Here is a 19,140-nt window from a genome sequence, read left to right as displayed (position 1 = left end):
AGAATGAAAGGAAACCGAAATGAAAGGTACAAGGTCGTTAGCCTTTAGCTAAAGAATTAAAGAGCTATTTTCATGTACATGTACAGCATTATGCAACATGTGCTTCTTAAAAACTTTGAAAAGTTAGCCAACTTAGACATGTAGAGGAATTATTACCTTTAGACTCTTTGTTTATTGAAATAGGTTACAGAATAATATTTGTGCTGGCACAATTAATTTTTATGGAAGATGCCTGCCCCACAACATGGTACTCTACAGCTTCTGCTGTTTTCACTTTCAATTACTTTTAAATTAGGTGTATATAAAACACATAAAGGCATTTCTGAACACAGGTAATTTTGTTGACACCTAGTCATTGAACCACGTGATGAAAACCTTTGAACTCTCATCTTATTTGTAAGAGGTGAAGAGGAAAGAGCAGTAAAATTGTAAATAATCTTAACTTGGTTAAGAGAAAGGGAGATGATTGGCTGGAAATTTAGAACAATTTCTGCCCTTTCTTACACAAGTTTATCATCTCTAATGTGCAGTTTTCAACGTGTTTGCTCAGTGCACAGACAACAAATACTGAAGAATAATGAGGAAGAACTTTTAACACCTTTTATTGTACAAGTGTTTCATTGCATGGATTGGTCATGCACTTTGGTTTTGTTACTGTTTTTAAAACTGTTATGTCTTTTTAGTATTGTAGATTTTGTAAATAATAACATAAATCAGTTTACTTTCATTAAGTTAGGAAGTTAAACAACAAATTCAACCAGTTCAATAGCAATTTAAGGCATTGTTCCTGTTAGGATAATAAAACTATAAAATGGATATACATTATGTATCCGTTTCATTTAATTTTTTAGATGTTAAACTGAAAAGTAAGATCCAGTAACTATAATATGTCAATATTTTACTGCAAGCAAATAAATAAAACTTAGAAAATGAATTTAGATTCTGAACTTGCAACTATTTTGACTAAAGACTTTTACAAAATCTGTTTTTCAGGATTTCACACTGCTTTACATACTTGTACTGTATTTGCACAGAATAATGCATAGGGGGATACATAATTACTGTATATGCATGTACCTACTGTACAAGTGATCGTCACCTTTGCTAGAATTTCTCTACTTGCTAAACTGAAAAATTGATTTGGTGAAAATGGCACATTTTTATCTAAAGTGGTGAAACGGTACCTCAGGGCAGAGCTGACATGCCCTAAAGGGAAATCAGCTACTCTGAAAATTGTACACCCAGTCGGGGCTTCACAGACTCCCCCAAATCTGTGGCTCTATCACCCCTTACACAAGAGATATTACTTTTTGTGCTAGAATTTTGTATTTTATTTTTATGATTGGACGTATTTATTGCTGGGTATGGACAACATTTCAGGTCCAGCTCACACCTCCATCTGTCAAAGTCATGGATCAAATTCAATATAAATCTGACAGGAGGTGTCAGCTATTCTGTCATAAGCTGGAAATGTGGGTTATATTTATCTGAATGTTGTTTATGTTTATCTGTTGTAAATTATATCTTAAATTTCTGAAAACCACATCCTTTTGCCTCTTGTTGCCTGTCTGATATCTGATCTGATCTCTAATCTGATTATGAATAATTCTTGCAGTTAGTTAGTTAGTAACCCTGGTTTGTCTGTGGTTACATGCATGAAATTATTTATCATGTCTAAGCAGTTAAATACTACAAACTAACACCACAGATGTCAGTATTTCTGTATGTGCTAATCAAGAAAAACATTCCTTCCTATAAAAATGCCCCCTTTTTTCTCTACCTCTCTCTCTTTTATTTCATTTTCACCCGACTGCCTCCTTTTATCTCCTTTCTCTTCTCCTCACCCTTTGTCTTCTCTTTTTACAACTAGGCGGCGAGGTAGCGACCCCAAGGTTCACTCAGTATTTCCATGGCAGCCTTTCAGGTCTGACAATCCGACCAGGCCGCATTGAAACCCAGAAGGTTATCTCCTGTTTGCAGGCCTGCAAAGAAGGCCTTGATATTAACTCCCTTGAAAGCCTAGCTAAGGACATAAAGGTGGGTGGAAAATGGAAACACTGTTACAATTCCCAACCCGCGAGCCTTCAGTGGTAGTATGGCAACTGCTTATTACCTTTGCATTGCTGTAAAAGGAGGAGTAATACACTGCCATCTTTATGCAGTGAAGACTAATGTTTTTATGCTAGCGTACAGCTTTTTTCAACACTTCTCTGTAAGTCTGAGAAGATAAATTAAATCCAGTATCAGACTCAAGTCATGTCCATGAGTTAAAATACTACCACAAGAGTTTGAACTTTGATTAAAAAATTTTCTTTGTGTGTATTTCCAGTTTCATTTTAACCCAGCTCAGTCTGTGCTGGTGGTGGAAGGAGAGGATGTGGACAGCATCAACACTGCCATGACAAAGGTCTCCTACATTAACTCGCGTCAGTTTCCCACAGCAGGCCTCAGACGGCTGCACATCTCTACTTCAGTACAGTGAGTACACACATCGTAGATGTAATTTTAACCGTGTTATCTATAAGATGAAGAAGAATTTCTCTAAATAGCATGTATGGTCCGACTTGTTTATATAAAAGGTTGAAGATATTAGACAAAATTTAGACGCTGTACCTGAATTGTCAGATGCCTCATTTGTAGGTCAAGCTTTTCTTCCTTTACCTGTTCTCATCACCATAAAACATGTTTGCAAAATGCTGTGTTTACAGTTAGTTTGTAAGCCACAAACAAATAATGAGGGTCTTCTTTGTACTTAGAAGGAGCTTAACAGACTGAAGTGTTTGAGACAAAGGGTGATAAGAGGTATTGCAGGAATGAGCACTATAAGAACATAATTTCTTCACATAAGAACATTTAAATATAATTATAAGATCAGGATTTGGGGTCGTTATTGTACAGCTTTACATTCACTATAGATACTGTCACATAATTAGCTCTAATGCATGGAACTCTTCAGGTGCCCTTTTGCTCTAATAACTATTTTTTGCTGTTTTCCATGTTTTGGATCTTCTTTTCATTACTACATATTTTCTGTTTCTGTAATGCACATTCAGAAAATACCCCTTTATAAAAGAATCATGTTGGGTGATGAGCCTTCATAACAAATTTTATACAAATTTATGAAAGGTTTGGTAGAGAAACAACCCTTTTGATCATACTGATTTCATTGCATTCTTAGCATTGCTTTAATGACCATAACACTTGATTTGAATGAAGCCCTATTTTAACTCAAACCATCCTAACATTCATGTCTTTGGACTTTGTCAGTGTTTGGGAAGGGTGTGGGGCAGTGAGGAGGGGTCTGACCGTTATCTTCATCATTATTTAGCCACATTAATCTTCTTGTAAAGTCGAAAAACAAGATAAATGATCCTGTTATCACTAGAAAACAGTCCTTGTTATCTCAATTAAAAAGATAGTCGAGCACGGCCGCCCTCAGCTTTCATAGAGACAGATACCTAAACATGTAGTATTTAAAATAGACAATAAGTACATAAGTAATATAAATACATAGAATAATAATGACACGAATAACAAAATTGTTAAAAAGGTAGCTCTTGAGCCTCTTTCTAAAAACATCACTAGTCTCTGCAGCCATGAAGTTCTCTGGCAGGCTGTTGCACAGATGAGGGCCACAGTAGTGGAACCAGGCCACTCCACAAGGAGCCAGTGCATCAATTTTAAAACTAGTGCAATGTGTTTCTGTCCTCTGGTCCTCGTCAAAACACGTGCAGCTGAGTTCTGAAGTAGATGGAGGTTAGAAATTGTCTTTCTGGGAAGACCAGAGAGCAGGGCATTACAATAATCTCCTACTGATAAAAGCATGCATCAGCACCTCCATGCTGGCAAGAGAGAGAAATGGGCAGACTTTGGCTATATTCTTAGGACGATAAAATCCTGTCTTTGTTACATTTCTGATAAGTGGAAGAAAATTCAGCTCAGATTCAAAAAGGACACCCAGATTTCTCATGCACTGAGAAGGTTTAAAATTTTGCAGCTTTGGTAAAATGATCTCTCTCTTGTCTTCAGGATGGACAATTAAAACTTCAGCTGTGTCATGGTTTGAACTGTAAGAATTTCTCTTCCATCTATAACTTTATATCTGAACTACAGCAGGAGAGTGTTCACTGACTCTACAAATATAACCAACTAAGCTTTATTATATAGTTTGTACGTGTGTGTGTTTGTGCTCTTATATCATAATGGAAACCAAAACCTGATGAAGGCCTCCTGTAAACATTGGGAGCAAATTTCCGTCCCCATGGATACTGAACAACCTTTAAAGATTAGGACGTGGTTTTAGAGTTGGGGTTAGAATTAGGTTATCGTGTGTGTATCTGTGTCTTTGTGTGTGTGTTTGGTCTTCATTTTTCAACTTGATTCAGTGCACATATTCAAAATCCTCCTGCTCAACCATAAAACCATAACCAGGCCTCTTATCTTAAGGACATGTTCCACCCCTACACCCTTTCCTGTACCCCTCACTCTGTTAATGCCTACCTTCTGATCGTTCCAACACCAACCTGTAGGGATGATATTATTATTATTATTATTATAGTTCATAGACAGTAGTTAGAAAGATCAAATCTTTTGTGTTTACCAGTTTGCAATCACTTCATTCATTCAGTGGGTCATGAGCAGCTGTGCATTTAATGTGTCTTCCAGTTTTTTTGTCGCCTAATTTCCTCCTCTGTTGTGCGTGTTATAAAAGAGGGACACTGCTGTAAGTGGAAATGTATAGTTCCTACTTTTTATTGCAATGCTCTTATGACACATGAACTCTTTACGACACCTGGTTTGTTGCTGTCTGGTAAGCTAAGTTTCTCTGGAAGAATAATGTGAAATGATCCATACATAATGCACAACGTGGTTAAGTTAAAGCATGAAAGGAAATTTGTCAGAAGCGTTGTGTCTGCTTCTGTCTTCATGCTGTAGAACTTTCAGTGAGATGAGAAAGGATGGATCATTAGTAGAGAGACTATTAAACCACTGAACAGACCAGCTGTTCTCTCAGATCATTAAGCATTCTTGTGATTGCAAAGACTAAACCACTTTCATCTAATGGTCCTTGCTTTTGGTCTGTTTTTGTTCTCTATCTTCTCTGTTTTTCTGTCTGCCTCTGGATCTGTATTTAATTTGATTGAAGTGACTTTGTTTACTAGCAGCAGATAGTCAAGATGACATGGTCAGCCTCTCAGCTCATCTCTCCTGCTTGTACAGAATGAAACTGAAAAAAAAAAAGAAATAGCATGATCCCTTTGACATCTTAAAACACTTTGGTCCGTTACGTGAGAACTTATTTTAGAATATTGAAAACAGATCAATGTGATTAGTATTTGCTGTAGATATTGACCAAAATGGATCAAACTTGGTTTGGTATGGGGTATTTGGTGGCCTATATAATATCTCAACCATTAGGCAAATTATTCTCCCATCCTTTCAAATTCTTAAAAAATCAGTGGCTCATAACATCCATATATTGATCTTTAGATTAAAATATCTATCTTTATTTGAGCGGTACAAAGAAAATTATCTTTAAACTCCAATATTTAAAGCAGCCCTGCCCTAACCTGGATTCCCCATTCAGGTTCTATATCTGATTATTTCTGGTCCTTCTGAAAGCACAAAGCTGCAGCATATTGAATGTAACATGTTTTATTGGGTTTTTTTTATTTTTGTATTTCCTAAGTGTTTTAAACTTGTATGGGATTTATTTATGGATGTAAGTATCCCCATCCTGCACATTTGTTGCGTGCACATACAGACTGGTAAAATCAGACAGGCACAGTTCGATAATGTGAGACACTCCTGAAGTTATAGCAGAGGTTGTCAGACTCTGTTTAACACTGCCCTCAACATGAAGGCAGATACACCTTCTCACTCACCAGATACGCTGAACCCGCAGTTTGTGATCAAGATTTATGTTATTCATTCCTGAGGGTGATGTGCTGTTTCCAGGTTCAGTTCTTGTCTCTTGATTATAAATCCTAACCTGCAGTGTGGGAAGTTCAAAACTTACAAGAACTTCTTTTTTTATACGAATTTTTTTGTTTTTCTCAGTTGGTCTGCTTTTCTATACAAATGTGTATATTTTCTTTTTAGGGATGTACTGTACACTTCTATGGGTGAAAAATGGGTCATAGCTCATTGCACTCATCTGTGTACTTCACTACAGTGTTTGAGTTTTTCTTTTCCAACTTCACAGTATTACCTCTGTGACAATAAACTGTAACTGTAAAATGTGAATAAATATAACCTAATACTATATACATTAGATTATATATATTATGTTTTCATATTTAATAAACCACCATAGGCCTTTGAGCAAGGCCTTTAACCTCTAAATTACTGATTACTGATTAATGAATGATAAACTATATAAACAGAAAATTAATTAAAAACAACAAATAGATTGAAGTAGCTTCTCTCAGTTATATCCCATGAGTCTGTACAAGTGTGTGATGTTGTATTTCTCTACTGAGAAACCAGAGAAATGCTACTGCTGGCATTTCCCCCTGTTTAACCCTCCAGTCACCTAATTCTCTGATTTGCTGTGAGTTTGAATGCAGTTTGTCCCTCGCTTCCTCACACTGATGGTGTTATGATGCATTCAATGGCTATTGGAACTTAGATTTTCTGTTTAGTAGAACGACAATAGAAAGATTGAGGTTTTTAAAAGAATATACCTTCAATAGCAAATGCAAAATCTTTTTTTTGTTGTTTCTCTCTGTCTCAAGTTTAAACAATATATAATTATATTACATTGCGATATCCCACCTATATTATTATTGTCATCTGTTTTGATTTCATAATATTATTTGTGACAAATAATAGAAAACATTAAGATAAAACTTCGTTAGCAAACACCAGTACAGCCAGATCAAGATAGATGTGAGTCAGTGTCCCTGCTGCTGCTGCTGTCCCATCCTGTAATGTCTCCTGTCTTTCTCTATGTGTGTGCGTGTCAGGTGCTTTGGAGAGGACACTTGTATCACCATCCCAGATGTCAAGGCAGTGGTTATGGTGCTGCCACCCAGTGAACCCAGAATCACCATTACGGGATCCAATCAACTTGTCAGGCCTGCCAGTGACCTCCGCAGCCCGCTGGGTGTGGCACCTTTCAAAGAGCTCCGCATCACCAGCACAGTGATGAAAGGAGACAGCTTTGGCAGAAGTGAGTGGTGACATTACTCTGGGCTTTTGTCCAAGCTCTTTAGTCAAACCAGCTTTTTAAAAACGATTCTGTAAATCGTCTTTAATTTTTTTTAAAAATCCAATTACAGAGATTTTTCTGCAAACGTTTTGCCAAAAACTGTGTCAGTTATGCAGCATTTTATGATTATGAAGCTTTTTGCATATGTGCAGTTTTCTGGCTGTGTGTGTAGTTCATAGACCTGGTGTGATGGAGGTGATGCACAACCTGGATTACTGTGACGTGTTGGTAATTGGGGAGGAACTGAATCCTGAGGAAGAGAGCCTGGAGATTCATCACAGTGCTCTGCTGGGAAAACACCTTGATGCCACCAACTCCACCTCTGGAATATCAATATATGGTAGGCAGACCTACCTCCCTGACAAGAACATAGATCTTTATTCCTAATCCTCCTCAAAGTTTGTTCTGCAGCCAAATTAAAAGCCTCAGACTAACATTGATTTACCTTTTTGTCAGCAAATGGGTGGACAGTCACTTTCTGTACAGTAAGAAAGGTTTTGGGAGATGAACACTGTCATATATTATAGGTTTAGTTTTTAAATGCTGTAAATTAACAGACTGTGGTATGATATGGTGTCCTCATCACCAGGTGTGGACTCCATGGCCCACTATGAGCAGGCACTGAGACAGTTGCGTTACAAGAACTGGCGACCCGCCTCTCTAACTGAGAGGAAATTCAGGCTCACCTGCTCTGAGCTCAACGGACGTTACACCAGCAACGAGTTCAATTTGGAGGTGAATTTGAGATTTTATCCTAACGTTGTCACCTGTGTGTCTTCCTTTTTTCTTTTGTCGTGACAAAGGTGATGAGAAGTCTTTTCTGTGCTTAGTTTATCTCTGCAGTATTCACCTTTCTCAGGTGACTTTCACTGTCCTTTCCACCTCTTCTCTGAGGGTAATGGATATTTGTCTCACTTCATTAGGTCAGTGTTCTTCACCGCAGTGCACCTGTGGAGCATGTCAACCATATGGCTGCCCAGTCCCAGTACATGAGGCCAGTCCATCACCCACTCATGATCCACACTCCCAACTCACACGTGTCAGGTAAGCCACAAGTTAAGCACATTTCCCTTTTTTTCTGTTTCTATCTAGCAAAACAGTATTCAAAGAGTTAAGATTTAAAGTGAACCTGAACTTTAACAAGATTCTTAACAGGCCTTTAAGGTTTATTTTCACAAATTTCTTTACTGTGACTGTACAGGACCTGGATTCACTTCAACAGTGTATGATTATAATCAACACTTAGATCAATTCATCTTGTTTTTTCTTCCTCAAGTGTTCACACATGATGAATAAATTGCAGATATCTTTGCATAAAATCTTGTGCAGCTGTAGCTCCCTCTGTTTAAATGTATTGGAAATTTAAAGAAAATTTTGATTAAACCTTTAAAGCTAGTTTAAAAACATTTCTATCCATACCGCTAAATCTGAAGCAAAATTTTAAGAAGAAGCAATTTAAAGATGCAGAAGTTTTGCTGATTTTCTCAGTGATGCACCATCGAAGGCTAATTTGGCATCCATCTTGCGTCCTACCTGTACTGTGAGCTCTGTCCATACGGTAGAAGTCGGTCTTATTTTGACTCTCGTCTTATCTCTTGCTCTGTCTCTTTCTTTTCCTCTCTTCCTCCAAAAATTTGCTGAGTCAGCCAATATATGCGTTCAAAACAGCTGTTGTGTTGATAGTTGGAAGAGGTTATATGACAGCCTTTCTACAGTTTTCAGGTTATTGCTATGTTTACTGAAGAGATTGCAAACTGAAGGATCATGTACAGAAGGACAACAGTGTATTTAACTTTTGTAACACCATTTTTAATCTTTGTATGTATGTGTACATCCACTCCTTCTCTTCCAATCCAGGAGCTGCACCTCCTGCAGCAACAGTTGTAATTGTTGTTTGCATTGCTGCCCTGGTGGTGATCGTGGTGATCGGCATCTACAGGATCCACGCCACACATCAGGAAGGCTCCAGAGATGACGAGGACGAAGTCAAAGATCCAGAGGTGGACTGGGAGAGCTCTACACTCAACATCACTGTCAACCCCATGGAGGTAACAGTGATTGCTTGGCCTGGGACTCTTTGCAGGCATTTTGTTCATGCACATTGCTGCAGGTTTCTGATATGTTGTCTAGAAGGACCACTCGTGTCTTATTTACGCACCACTGGGGCTGGATTTGGATTATGTGTTTGTTTTGTAGGACATAAGAGGGCCTCAGGCGTTGGGAGAAGCGGTAAGAGAAGAAGAACATGAGGAGGAGGAAGATGAAGAGGATGTTGAGCTAGTGGGAGGCGTGACAATTGCTGAGTCAGAAAACAGCGATGAAGAGGAAGAGGAGGAATACGAGGGGAGAAAAGAGGTTAATGGAAGGAAGCAAGAGGGAAAATGCGAGTGGGACAGTTCCTCTGCAACATACTGAGCACAAACAAAAGTCTACACACACTGTCTCTCTCTCTTTATAAACCCACACACACCTACATACATACATTAAACACATAATCAGTGCAGGTACAGCACACACGCACATACATGCAAAAAGACATAAAAATTGCTGATGAAATAATTTACAATCTGTTGCTGGAAAATGCGCCGATTCCTTCCGAGTTGACATTTTTAAAGGAATATTTCCCTCTGCTGGACAAAGTGAAAAATACAGCATCACTGGATCAATCACAGTCTACAGCGCTGGAAAACATCATGTATGTGTACATTATTATTCACATCACACATATTGATGCAGAGCATTTATAAATATATGAAACAAGCACAGTCATCTCATCCCTGTATGTGTGTAGACTCGTCTGGAGGTCCCAAAATCTAATCTAAACATACAAACACATATTTTATTCCAACATCTAATACACATGTCCACAAGTTGCTTTTTTATTTATTTCTTAGGCAGACTGTCTGCAAGATGTTGAGTTATCATCAGTAAGATATATCCATACATATATCCATAACTGTTTTAGATATGACTCCCATGATCTAAAGAGTAGGTGTGACATAGCTGTGCCCTCACTCTGTGTATATCCTCTACTGTTATCTTTAACTGCAGTCAGAAACTTTCCTGTCATCTGTGTGATCACTGTCTGTTTCTCCACAAGCATTGCTGTGGTTCTTTAGCCTGGACACTAAGCAGAAAACATCTCATCATGCACAATTTTTCCCTTTTGTTGCATACAGTACAAAAAAAAAGACTAACCATTGTTTATTCCCTACTGCCTTTCTCTAAAGTACTTCAAAGATAAAATTCCCATTTTTCCATCAGCTTGAAGGCAGAATTGGGTAACTGGTTGTAATTAAAATGCTCAAACAAAAGGGAAGCTGGCTTTTAAAAAACATCTTTGTTTGTATCTGTTGGTGTACCATGTCTGTTCATTGTGATCTAATGGGACTTTGCTGTTAAGTAGTTCATCACTTCATTGTGCAAACCTCTAGAGTATTTCCCTTTTAACCAAAAATTACACAGAGATGTTACCGTATGCTTCTGAGATCTTCTGTGTCCATTTTTCTTTTATTATATATTGTAAAGGAGCCTTCTGTGGAACTAGAAGGCTGTCGTTCAGACATTACGAGGTAAACCTGTTAGCTCTCTTTCCCCTTACAGTCACTATTTCAGTCACTCCATCATTTCTAATTCTCTCACATTTCTCCACATCTAACTCTCTCGCAGCTAAAAGGACAAGTAGTGACTTCACATCCTAATTACATGCTGATCCAGATTTAAGTTCCAGTGTGTGACGTAGTGACACCCCCGAACTACAGTGACAGCAGACAAAAAGAAAATAAAAAGCCAACTGGGCCAGTTAGTCACATTTCACCTTGTGCCCCATGTGCTCCCTCTGACCTCTGTACCAGACAGTCCTCGTGTTCACCTGTCCCTCCATCTCTTGGCCTTGAAGCACCTGTGATTGTGATGTCATCATTGTAAAACAACTGCCTTGTTTCCTTCGTCCTCCTTTGTCATTTTATGTTTCTGAAAGAAAAAAAAATCTTTTACATATAAAAACAAACCCTGTAAAAATGTTTAAGACGGTTATTTTATAGATCTGTTTCTTTTTCTTCTTGTAAATTAAATGGTCGAGATTTCTCTTTTTCTGGTGGTCATCCCACTGCTTTCTGTATATTGACCAATAAAGAATTGTTTTAGACTCTACACAGCTCTTTCTGTTTCTGTACTCCACTACACATCAGGACGTGTGTTTTGAATGAGAAGTTTTATAGATCACTCATATCATAATAATATCATAGCTGTTGGTTAGGTGTCTGAATTCATCCCATGTCGGTGTGACTTCTCCAGGTGTTTCATTAGTTCATATGACAAGCTCACACTTATGTCCACATGTTTCCCTGCATTTCTTCAAGTATTTCTGAGCCTGATATCTAACAGGATTTTCCTCTGTTGTACATTAGGATTCAGATTCAGTACTACATTACTGTTTCCATGAGGTTTTATTCATCTTTCAGGTGCTTGCATCTTTTCTGACAGTAGTTCCAAAACAGCCTCTTAAGAGAGGCTGAACAACGTTCTGCCTCCAATTATAATTCTTATCAGTGCTCCAAAAACAATTAGCTAAATGATGCTTTTGTACAAAAGTGAAAAATTATCTGAATTTATTAAGAGCGGGTTTATAAAAATAAACATAAAATGTGTGTGTGATGAAATCCCATTTTTGCAACAACATGAAGAGAAATAACTATTTGGTAAGTTAGGTTGTGTTATAACCCATTAGTCCATGAGTTGGCATAATCTTTTCTATTTAAGTTGTGCCTTAATATTATTAACAGAACGTGCGTATCACAAGATTGTCTGTATTAAATACAGAAAATGGAAAATGAAAGCAGAAAGGAAAAATGAGGGCACATTAAAAGATGCAGTAGTTGTGATGAAAAGGCCACAAAGACAACTGTAAACTGGCCAGTGTTCAGGATGAGGAATGGAAATTTGTAATATTGGATCCAGAAGCATCAACTGTTTGGAGAAAGAAAAGCATTTTGAAGTGAATAGAAAACTAGAAACGTGAAGGTGCACAGTCGTGTAGATATGGAGCATCACTGCCACCTGCAAGTGGAGGATTCACTCACCTTCCAAAGACAGTGAAATCACTACAGTGTAGGCGGAGAAACCACGCCGTATGGTCTGATATGCTTGTCGGGGGGATATGTCCTGTGCTGGTGGAGGCTATGAGCTAGTCAGTGTCTGGTCAGCTGTGGACTAGTATTGCCTCAGTATGTTGGCCTGTGTCGATCCAGGTACTGTTGCAAATGGAACGGCCCATGGAGATGATTCTGTTTGTCCTGAGGGTTTTGGGAAAGTGGATTGGGGCCAAGTCACTGTGAGCCAGTGTCCTGTGGTCCTCCAAAGGTCCACTGACATTAACAGCAAAGACCTGTAAGCCTGGTTTCATCATTGAAGGGAAGTCTATAAGTCATTACAAGGTTGATGGCATTTGTAGCCACGAGTCTCCTTCCTGTGTACCAGCCCACTGTGGGAAACCCTCTCCACTTGATGAATGATACAAACTTTATGAAGATCCTACACTTGTTTATCAGTCAAGTGGACTTCAGAGCAAACCACCACCCCACCGTGACATCATCAGCTCTAACCCACCTGAGGGCATCTGTCACTGCTTCCTGAATGGCTCCAACTTCAGCTATGATGAAGTGGTGGCGTATGTCTGCTTCCATGGTGATGAGGTGATTAGGAATCCCATCCTGTGTTGCTCCGCTCAGGATGGGCTCTGCGCCTCAGTGCCAACCCTGCATCTGCATCCCACCTGAAGTGAAATGATGGTGTCTCTTAGCAGTGAGCATGCCTGTGGGGATCATGTGCACTTCAGTGTGACGAGGGCTACAAGCTGCTTGGTCCCTTTCAAACAGTATGTGAGACGGGAGTTGTGTTGTGTGTGTAGTGTTGCCCCACATCTGGTTCCAAATGAGGTTTTGCAGTGCAGCGTGACTACTGTCTCAGACACAAGAGTTGCCCTGGATACGATGTAAAATGGTCCCACACATATGTGGAAGAGATGGCAGGTGGGACGAAACCCAGAATCCCCCCTGAGTCTGTCACGTGTTTATAACCAGCTCATGCTAAGATGGTGGGAAACATTTACCTTCCTGAACCAGATCACATATAGATAAATACTCTGATTACTTCTATCAGTGTTAAAGATGGCTGCTTCTTTCTAACACAGACAATAAACATCAATCATCATTACATTATGTGAGCTATAAACATACACCCTTGGATGTATCCTTTATTATGTTTTGTTTGTTTTTAAATAGAAATCTCTATATTTAAGTAGCACTAAGTCCTGTTTGAATTCCCTCTAACCAACATCTTTGTTTATATCAAAGATCACATATAAGCAGTGCTTGTCTCCTGCTCCCCATGTGTGACGATTGTTAGAAACTAGCCACACAGACAATTTCTACTTCCTGCCAGATCAACTGGTCCAAACACAGCATTCAATGCCGGCCAAACCCCTGCCTACTACGTCTGCATTCCCAGACTGCTCATCAGCAGGAAGTAGATCATTCCCTTTGGAGGCACCATCACTCTGTCATGCTCCTCTGGTTTCTACCTGCAGAGATCAGCATTACATGAGCACCAGTAAATCAAAAAGGTGGAAATGTGTTTGTCCCTTAAGGACAAAGAGAAAACAAGGGAACATTATTTATTTTAAGCACGGGCAACTGATTTTAACAGTTAACCTCTGTGAAGCTACCTAGTTTAGTAATGATTCATCTGAGACAGTCATTTGAGCCATACAAAGAAGATGCTGGGAGATGCTGCTTCATTAGAGACTTTTGGGTCATGGACTCATAGGCGACAGCTACAACTACAGAGATGTTGTTCTGTAGTCTTGTCTGGGTCTGAAATAAAGATGCTGCTGATCAGGTCAGTTTTTTCCTTTTGAATTTAGTAACTTTGCATCTACACTTGCAAAATAAAAATAAAAAATTAACATTAAACAAAGAGAAATGTTTTTATATTTCTAAATGAAAATACCAAACCATGACTGGAAGTTATTTAACCCATTAAGGTCCGACCCATGAAAAAAATGGTAAGAAAAGTCAAATTTTTTTAATATGAGGTCTTTATTTGGCCCTTTAACAAAATGTAACAGGAAAAACTAACATTTATTTGGGAGGGGTATCTACCATTTATTACCATGTGATACATTAAAAACATTATAATATGGTTTTCTGCTTCTGGGTCTCTATTAGGAAACAGAAGACAAGTATCAGATTGTGTTCAACAGGATTTTGAGCAAAGTTTATACCATAAATTGAAGCAAAATGTCTCAGAAACTGTATGTAACATAAATGTCACGTTAGGCTCCTATGGATTAAAATTATATTTGCTTAGAATTGTAAATTGGATATTGTGTTGGATAGTGCCTCTAAAACTACAGACTTCGTCTTATTAAAACTCTTCTTTCCTGCCCTGTACCATGAAACAGCCCATACAAGCAGATTACCAGAAGTCACATGATTTCACCTCAGTAGTAAATAGGAGGGTGGTTACAAATCCATTAGTAAGAGATGAGTCACTCTTCCCGAAAGACCCGTATATGCTTACTGTGCAATTTGAATTTTTATCACAATGAGGCTCTTTTATTGCATACAGAGGACAAGCTGCAAACTTTAATAATGCATATCTTGATTTAAAGACAACGAAAAAGGTTATTTGATTCGGTGTACAATGAAAAAGAAATTTTTCATCTTTTTTGACATCAGTTGTATCCTTCATGCTGCAGTACAGGTCAACACAAGATGTGTTGAAGCATCTGGGCCTCGCTCATCCGTTGTTTTTCTTGCTTTATACGTCAGGAAGTTAAAACATGGAGTAGCATGCAGCTACAGGTTTGTGTCCTGCTTGAACAGACAAGAAGATGTCTGAAATATTTTAAATAAATTAACACTAGTGTGTTAAATGACATTATTTCAGTTTACTTTCTTGTGTTACTCGCACATGTTGGAAATAAAGCGTTCATTCATTCATTTTATATATATTAATTATTGATGCTTAAAAAAAACACTGTTGCCTAGAAACACCCACACAGCTTATTGAAGTCTGAGAACTCATCCACCACAGAAATGTTTTCAATAACATTTTTTTTCATCATGACAAAAGAGCACATATTGAATGATTGAGTAGAACATTTAGGAAATCTTGGAAAAATCCACACACACTTTTTCCTTAACAAAAACACCCATCAGAATGTTCTTTTACACTCTTGCCAATTTTAAATCATTTTGTTTCTACTGTATCCTGGTTTGTTTTTCAAAAATGTCCAGTTTTGTTTTAAACATTTGTTTTTATTAAGGTATTTGGACGTTACGTTACGTTGCTCTGTTTTGCAATCCATGTGATCTTTTTTGGGGGGAATATAGACCACATTAGACCAGGTCCTGATCAAAAGTATTGAAGTATTTTACAGAGTGCAGAATCATAGAAACGCAGTTTCTGATTTGTGAAATCTCTTCTCCATTTAAATTATTGACATCTTATATGATGTTGTTGAAACTTTGCCCAGCCGAGACGTTTCTGCCTTTGATCTCGACAAGAAAGAAAGACACATGACAACATTTCAGACTAATTTGGACATAATTTTCTAAATAAGGCACAAGTTATATAAAAATACACAGAGCAGAATAATACAGCATAATACACATATACAATGTTTTTTTTAAGATCTGCGAAGCCTTACTTGTTCTTACAATGTTTACAGAAGGCTGTGTTTCTCCATTCCAAGCTTTATTTGCATTGTGGGATCCTGTCTCTCACTATAAAAAAAGATGGATCAAAACATTTTTAATTCTTGTTTTTATTCTCTTCTCTTTAGAAATATAGTAGAATAGTGTTTTTCTCTCGTCTACTCCTGGTTAACCTCTGCCTCAGCCTCAGTCCGGGTCATGCTGCTTTTCTCTTCCAGAGCCTGTATTAGAAAGACATTTTTAAACCCATTCTACACTGGATAAAATATTTTTATATGAAAATGTTTTTGTCAGTACTTCATCCTCATTATCCTATTTGAAAGTTTATTTATGTCATCAGACTTATCTTTCCATTAATGTGTGCCATTATTTAAGACCCCGCTCCACCTCTCCTGCTCTTTCTTTACCTTCCTGACTGGACCTTCTTCACCCCACTTGGATAAGTTTTGCAGCCCTTTCATTTTTAACAGAATTTCCTGTAGTTGCCATAGATAATTAAAATAATCCAGGTTTGTTTCTGAGTGTCTTCATCCATTACCTTGAAAACTTCCTTGTCCTTGTTTGTCCTTGCAGCTAAAGTTAATTTTAATACATATAATTCAATGCATTAACAACTAAACACAGATAACATTTAATACATACTGTGCTTTAAAAATGTTCTTATCTTAAATCTCTTTTGTTTAATGCACTTGTTTAATTTGTAAAAATGTTCCCAGAGAAACCTTTCTAAAGCAGTCTTTGTGAGTATGTGGACTTTCTTGTGTCCAGATTTGTAGAAGTGGAATGTGGGCATGGACACATCACCACAGGAACCAAACCGGCCAAATTCTTGAAAGAGACACAAACAAAAAGGTCAGACTTACAGAGTGTTGCTGGGGGGAAACTCTTCAGTGTGATCAACATGGTCATATAAAACTCCCTTTTTCTGTGCTTTGGATTCATTTTTTTTTCTCTCTCTCTAATCTTTGTATCATTTAATAAATATAACTTCAATAATAGAGATTCAAATAAGGTAATGAAGGCTGATATGACATCCAGTCTGATAAACGGCTATAAGACATGATGTGACAGGGTTACCACATTTAGTGAATTTAAAACACTGCAGTCATGCCAAAAAGGAGAAGTCATCTTCCAAAAAGTGGATTAAATGCCAGATTAAATATTGAGCAAGGTCTGCTCTGGTTGCACAGCAGGGACAGAAAATTTAGCATTTACTTGTGACTTGTGCCAGCTGCACTTCCAAAGCTCGTTGAAGTTGATTTCATGAAAAGTTCACATTGCTTTGAGCTTGACAGCATGGCTACAACTAAATAAGTGGAAGAATGGCTCCTTTAATCCTCCTCTCACAAAAAAGGGCTTCCTTTTAAATGTTTCACAAGCGGGAAACTGTTACTGAGGCAACATGCATTTTTAAAAGCATCCTCAAATACCAGGAGCACTCCAGCCTGCTACGCTGCAACTTATAAAAGAAGGAAATTTTTTACAAATTGTGGCTGTAAAAACCAAAGCCAGGAAAACTGTATTTAGTTTGTTTACAACCGTAGAGAGACCGGATCTTTGTAAACTTTCTAGTCTCTATAATCTTGCATGGAAATAAATGTATTAAATTTAACATTAATTTAAAACACAAACTTCACACAAGCCTCGTCCACGTCGACCTTCAGGAAAATAACACCTTTTTTTCTTTTTCTTTCTCTTTTTTTTGACTGTTGTGACATTTCCTGCAAGAGAGTCGATCAGTGAGCATCAACACAAAGATTATACATGACAGAAACTACGACACAGTGGAGGGGAAAGTATGTATATGTGCCTGTTCTTTATTTAGAACACTTCTAACAGCCGTATAGACACCAAGTATAGAAACCAAATAGATTTTTTTTAGTTTTTGTAATTTTCCAATGAAGCAGGTAAAATACATGGTTTCTCTAGAAACAACTCTCCTCTTCAAACCTCAAAAAGAAAAAATTTTTTACCTATTTTGATTTTCAAGACCAAAATAAAATTGGATAATAAATCATTTTCTTTTTTTTTTTTTAGATTTCATACAGGAAAAAATTAAACAAGTGATCAGATCAGACAAATCCAATGTTTTTCTCACCCCTCTCACTATTTGGAGAGAGGAAAAAGTCACGTTTTTCTGAGCCAGTTTCAAAATTAATTCAGGTACATCCATCTACTTACATCAAATTTAGAGCCAATCTGTCGACAGTAGCTGTGAAACAAGCAGTGACTCCTTGTCCAGCTAACTGTGCTTTCACTATTATTTTGCCCTATTGGATTTATATTTTATATGTTTTATACTGTATGTTTTATGTTGTTGTTTTGTTGTTTTTTTTATTATTGCTGCCTGTAGTGGAATTTAGACTGCTGCTGTCTTGGCAAAGGGTTCCTTAAAAAAAGAGACTTTGTAATCTCAACAGGATTTACTTGTTAAAATTTGTTAAAATCCCCGCTGCTGTTCAGCATAGGCCTGAACCCCCTCCGCCAATTAATCAACAAGTCTGGCTATGGCTACTGACTGAGGAATAGGGCCACCATCAATCACCTCCTCTACATGGATGACGTCAAGCTGTACACAAAAAATGAGCAAGACATTGATTCACTGATTCACACCACCAGGCTCTACAGCAGAGACATTGGAAAAAAGAGAGAAGGTAGTCCATACAGAGGGCATTGCACTCCCAGACAGCAGATACCACAAGCAAATGGCAACCATGAAGACGCCACAAGGAGAGCTGCCACAATATCTGCAACGAGTTAAGCAAGTACTGAGAAGTCAAGAATAAGATGCGGGTAACTAACAGCGAAGTCCTGCCAGTGATCAGATACCCTGCTGGGGTAATAATCTGGCCAAAGGAGGAAGTTCAGACCACAGATGTTAAAACACGGAAGCTGTTCACCATGTATGAAGTTCCACCACAAATCCAGTGTAAAAAAAAATAAATACACACTGACATGTTGACATGATGGAATTAAAATGGTTATAAATATGTTGCTCTGTCTTCATGTAGGAATTGGTGACATACCAGATTACTGCAATGGCCTTGCCAATGTTTTCTCCCTGCATCAGCCACATGAAAGCAGCTGGAGTGTTTCCAAGGCTTTTTCTGATGTGCTTGTAATGCTGTAGTTTCTCCTGCAGAGGCAGAATTTTTATAAATCAGATTCATTTCACTGAGGTTTAAATATCTGCTTAACACACAAAGT

General features: G+C 37.9%; 1 protein-coding gene across 1 annotated transcript in view; it reads left to right on the top strand.

Annotated features, from left to right (window-relative positions):
- Positions 1–11,365, top strand: part of clstn2a (calsyntenin 2a) — a 157,773-nt gene extending 146,408 nt beyond the window's left edge. Inside the window, exons 11-18 of the mRNA XM_041993079.1 lie at positions 1,871–2,037; positions 2,330–2,478; positions 6,969–7,174; positions 7,386–7,553; positions 7,803–7,948; positions 8,137–8,257; positions 9,071–9,261; positions 9,410–11,365. Of these exons, the coding sequence (XP_041849013.1) occupies positions 1,871–2,037; positions 2,330–2,478; positions 6,969–7,174; positions 7,386–7,553; positions 7,803–7,948; positions 8,137–8,257; positions 9,071–9,261; positions 9,410–9,628 (1,367 nt within the window). The 3' untranslated portion in view covers positions 9,629–11,365. The remainder of the gene's footprint in view (positions 1–1,870; positions 2,038–2,329; positions 2,479–6,968; positions 7,175–7,385; positions 7,554–7,802; positions 7,949–8,136; positions 8,258–9,070; positions 9,262–9,409) is intronic.
- Positions 11,366–19,140: the final 7,775 nt, after the last annotated feature.

The sequence above is a fragment of the Melanotaenia boesemani genome, chromosome 8 (assembly GCF_017639745.1).
Source record: "Melanotaenia boesemani isolate fMelBoe1 chromosome 8, fMelBoe1.pri, whole genome shotgun sequence".
Lineage (NCBI taxonomy): Eukaryota > Metazoa > Chordata > Actinopteri > Atheriniformes > Melanotaeniidae > Melanotaenia > Melanotaenia boesemani.
Note: the sequence above shows the minus strand (reverse complement) of the source record. Positions and strands in the feature narration are given on the sequence as shown.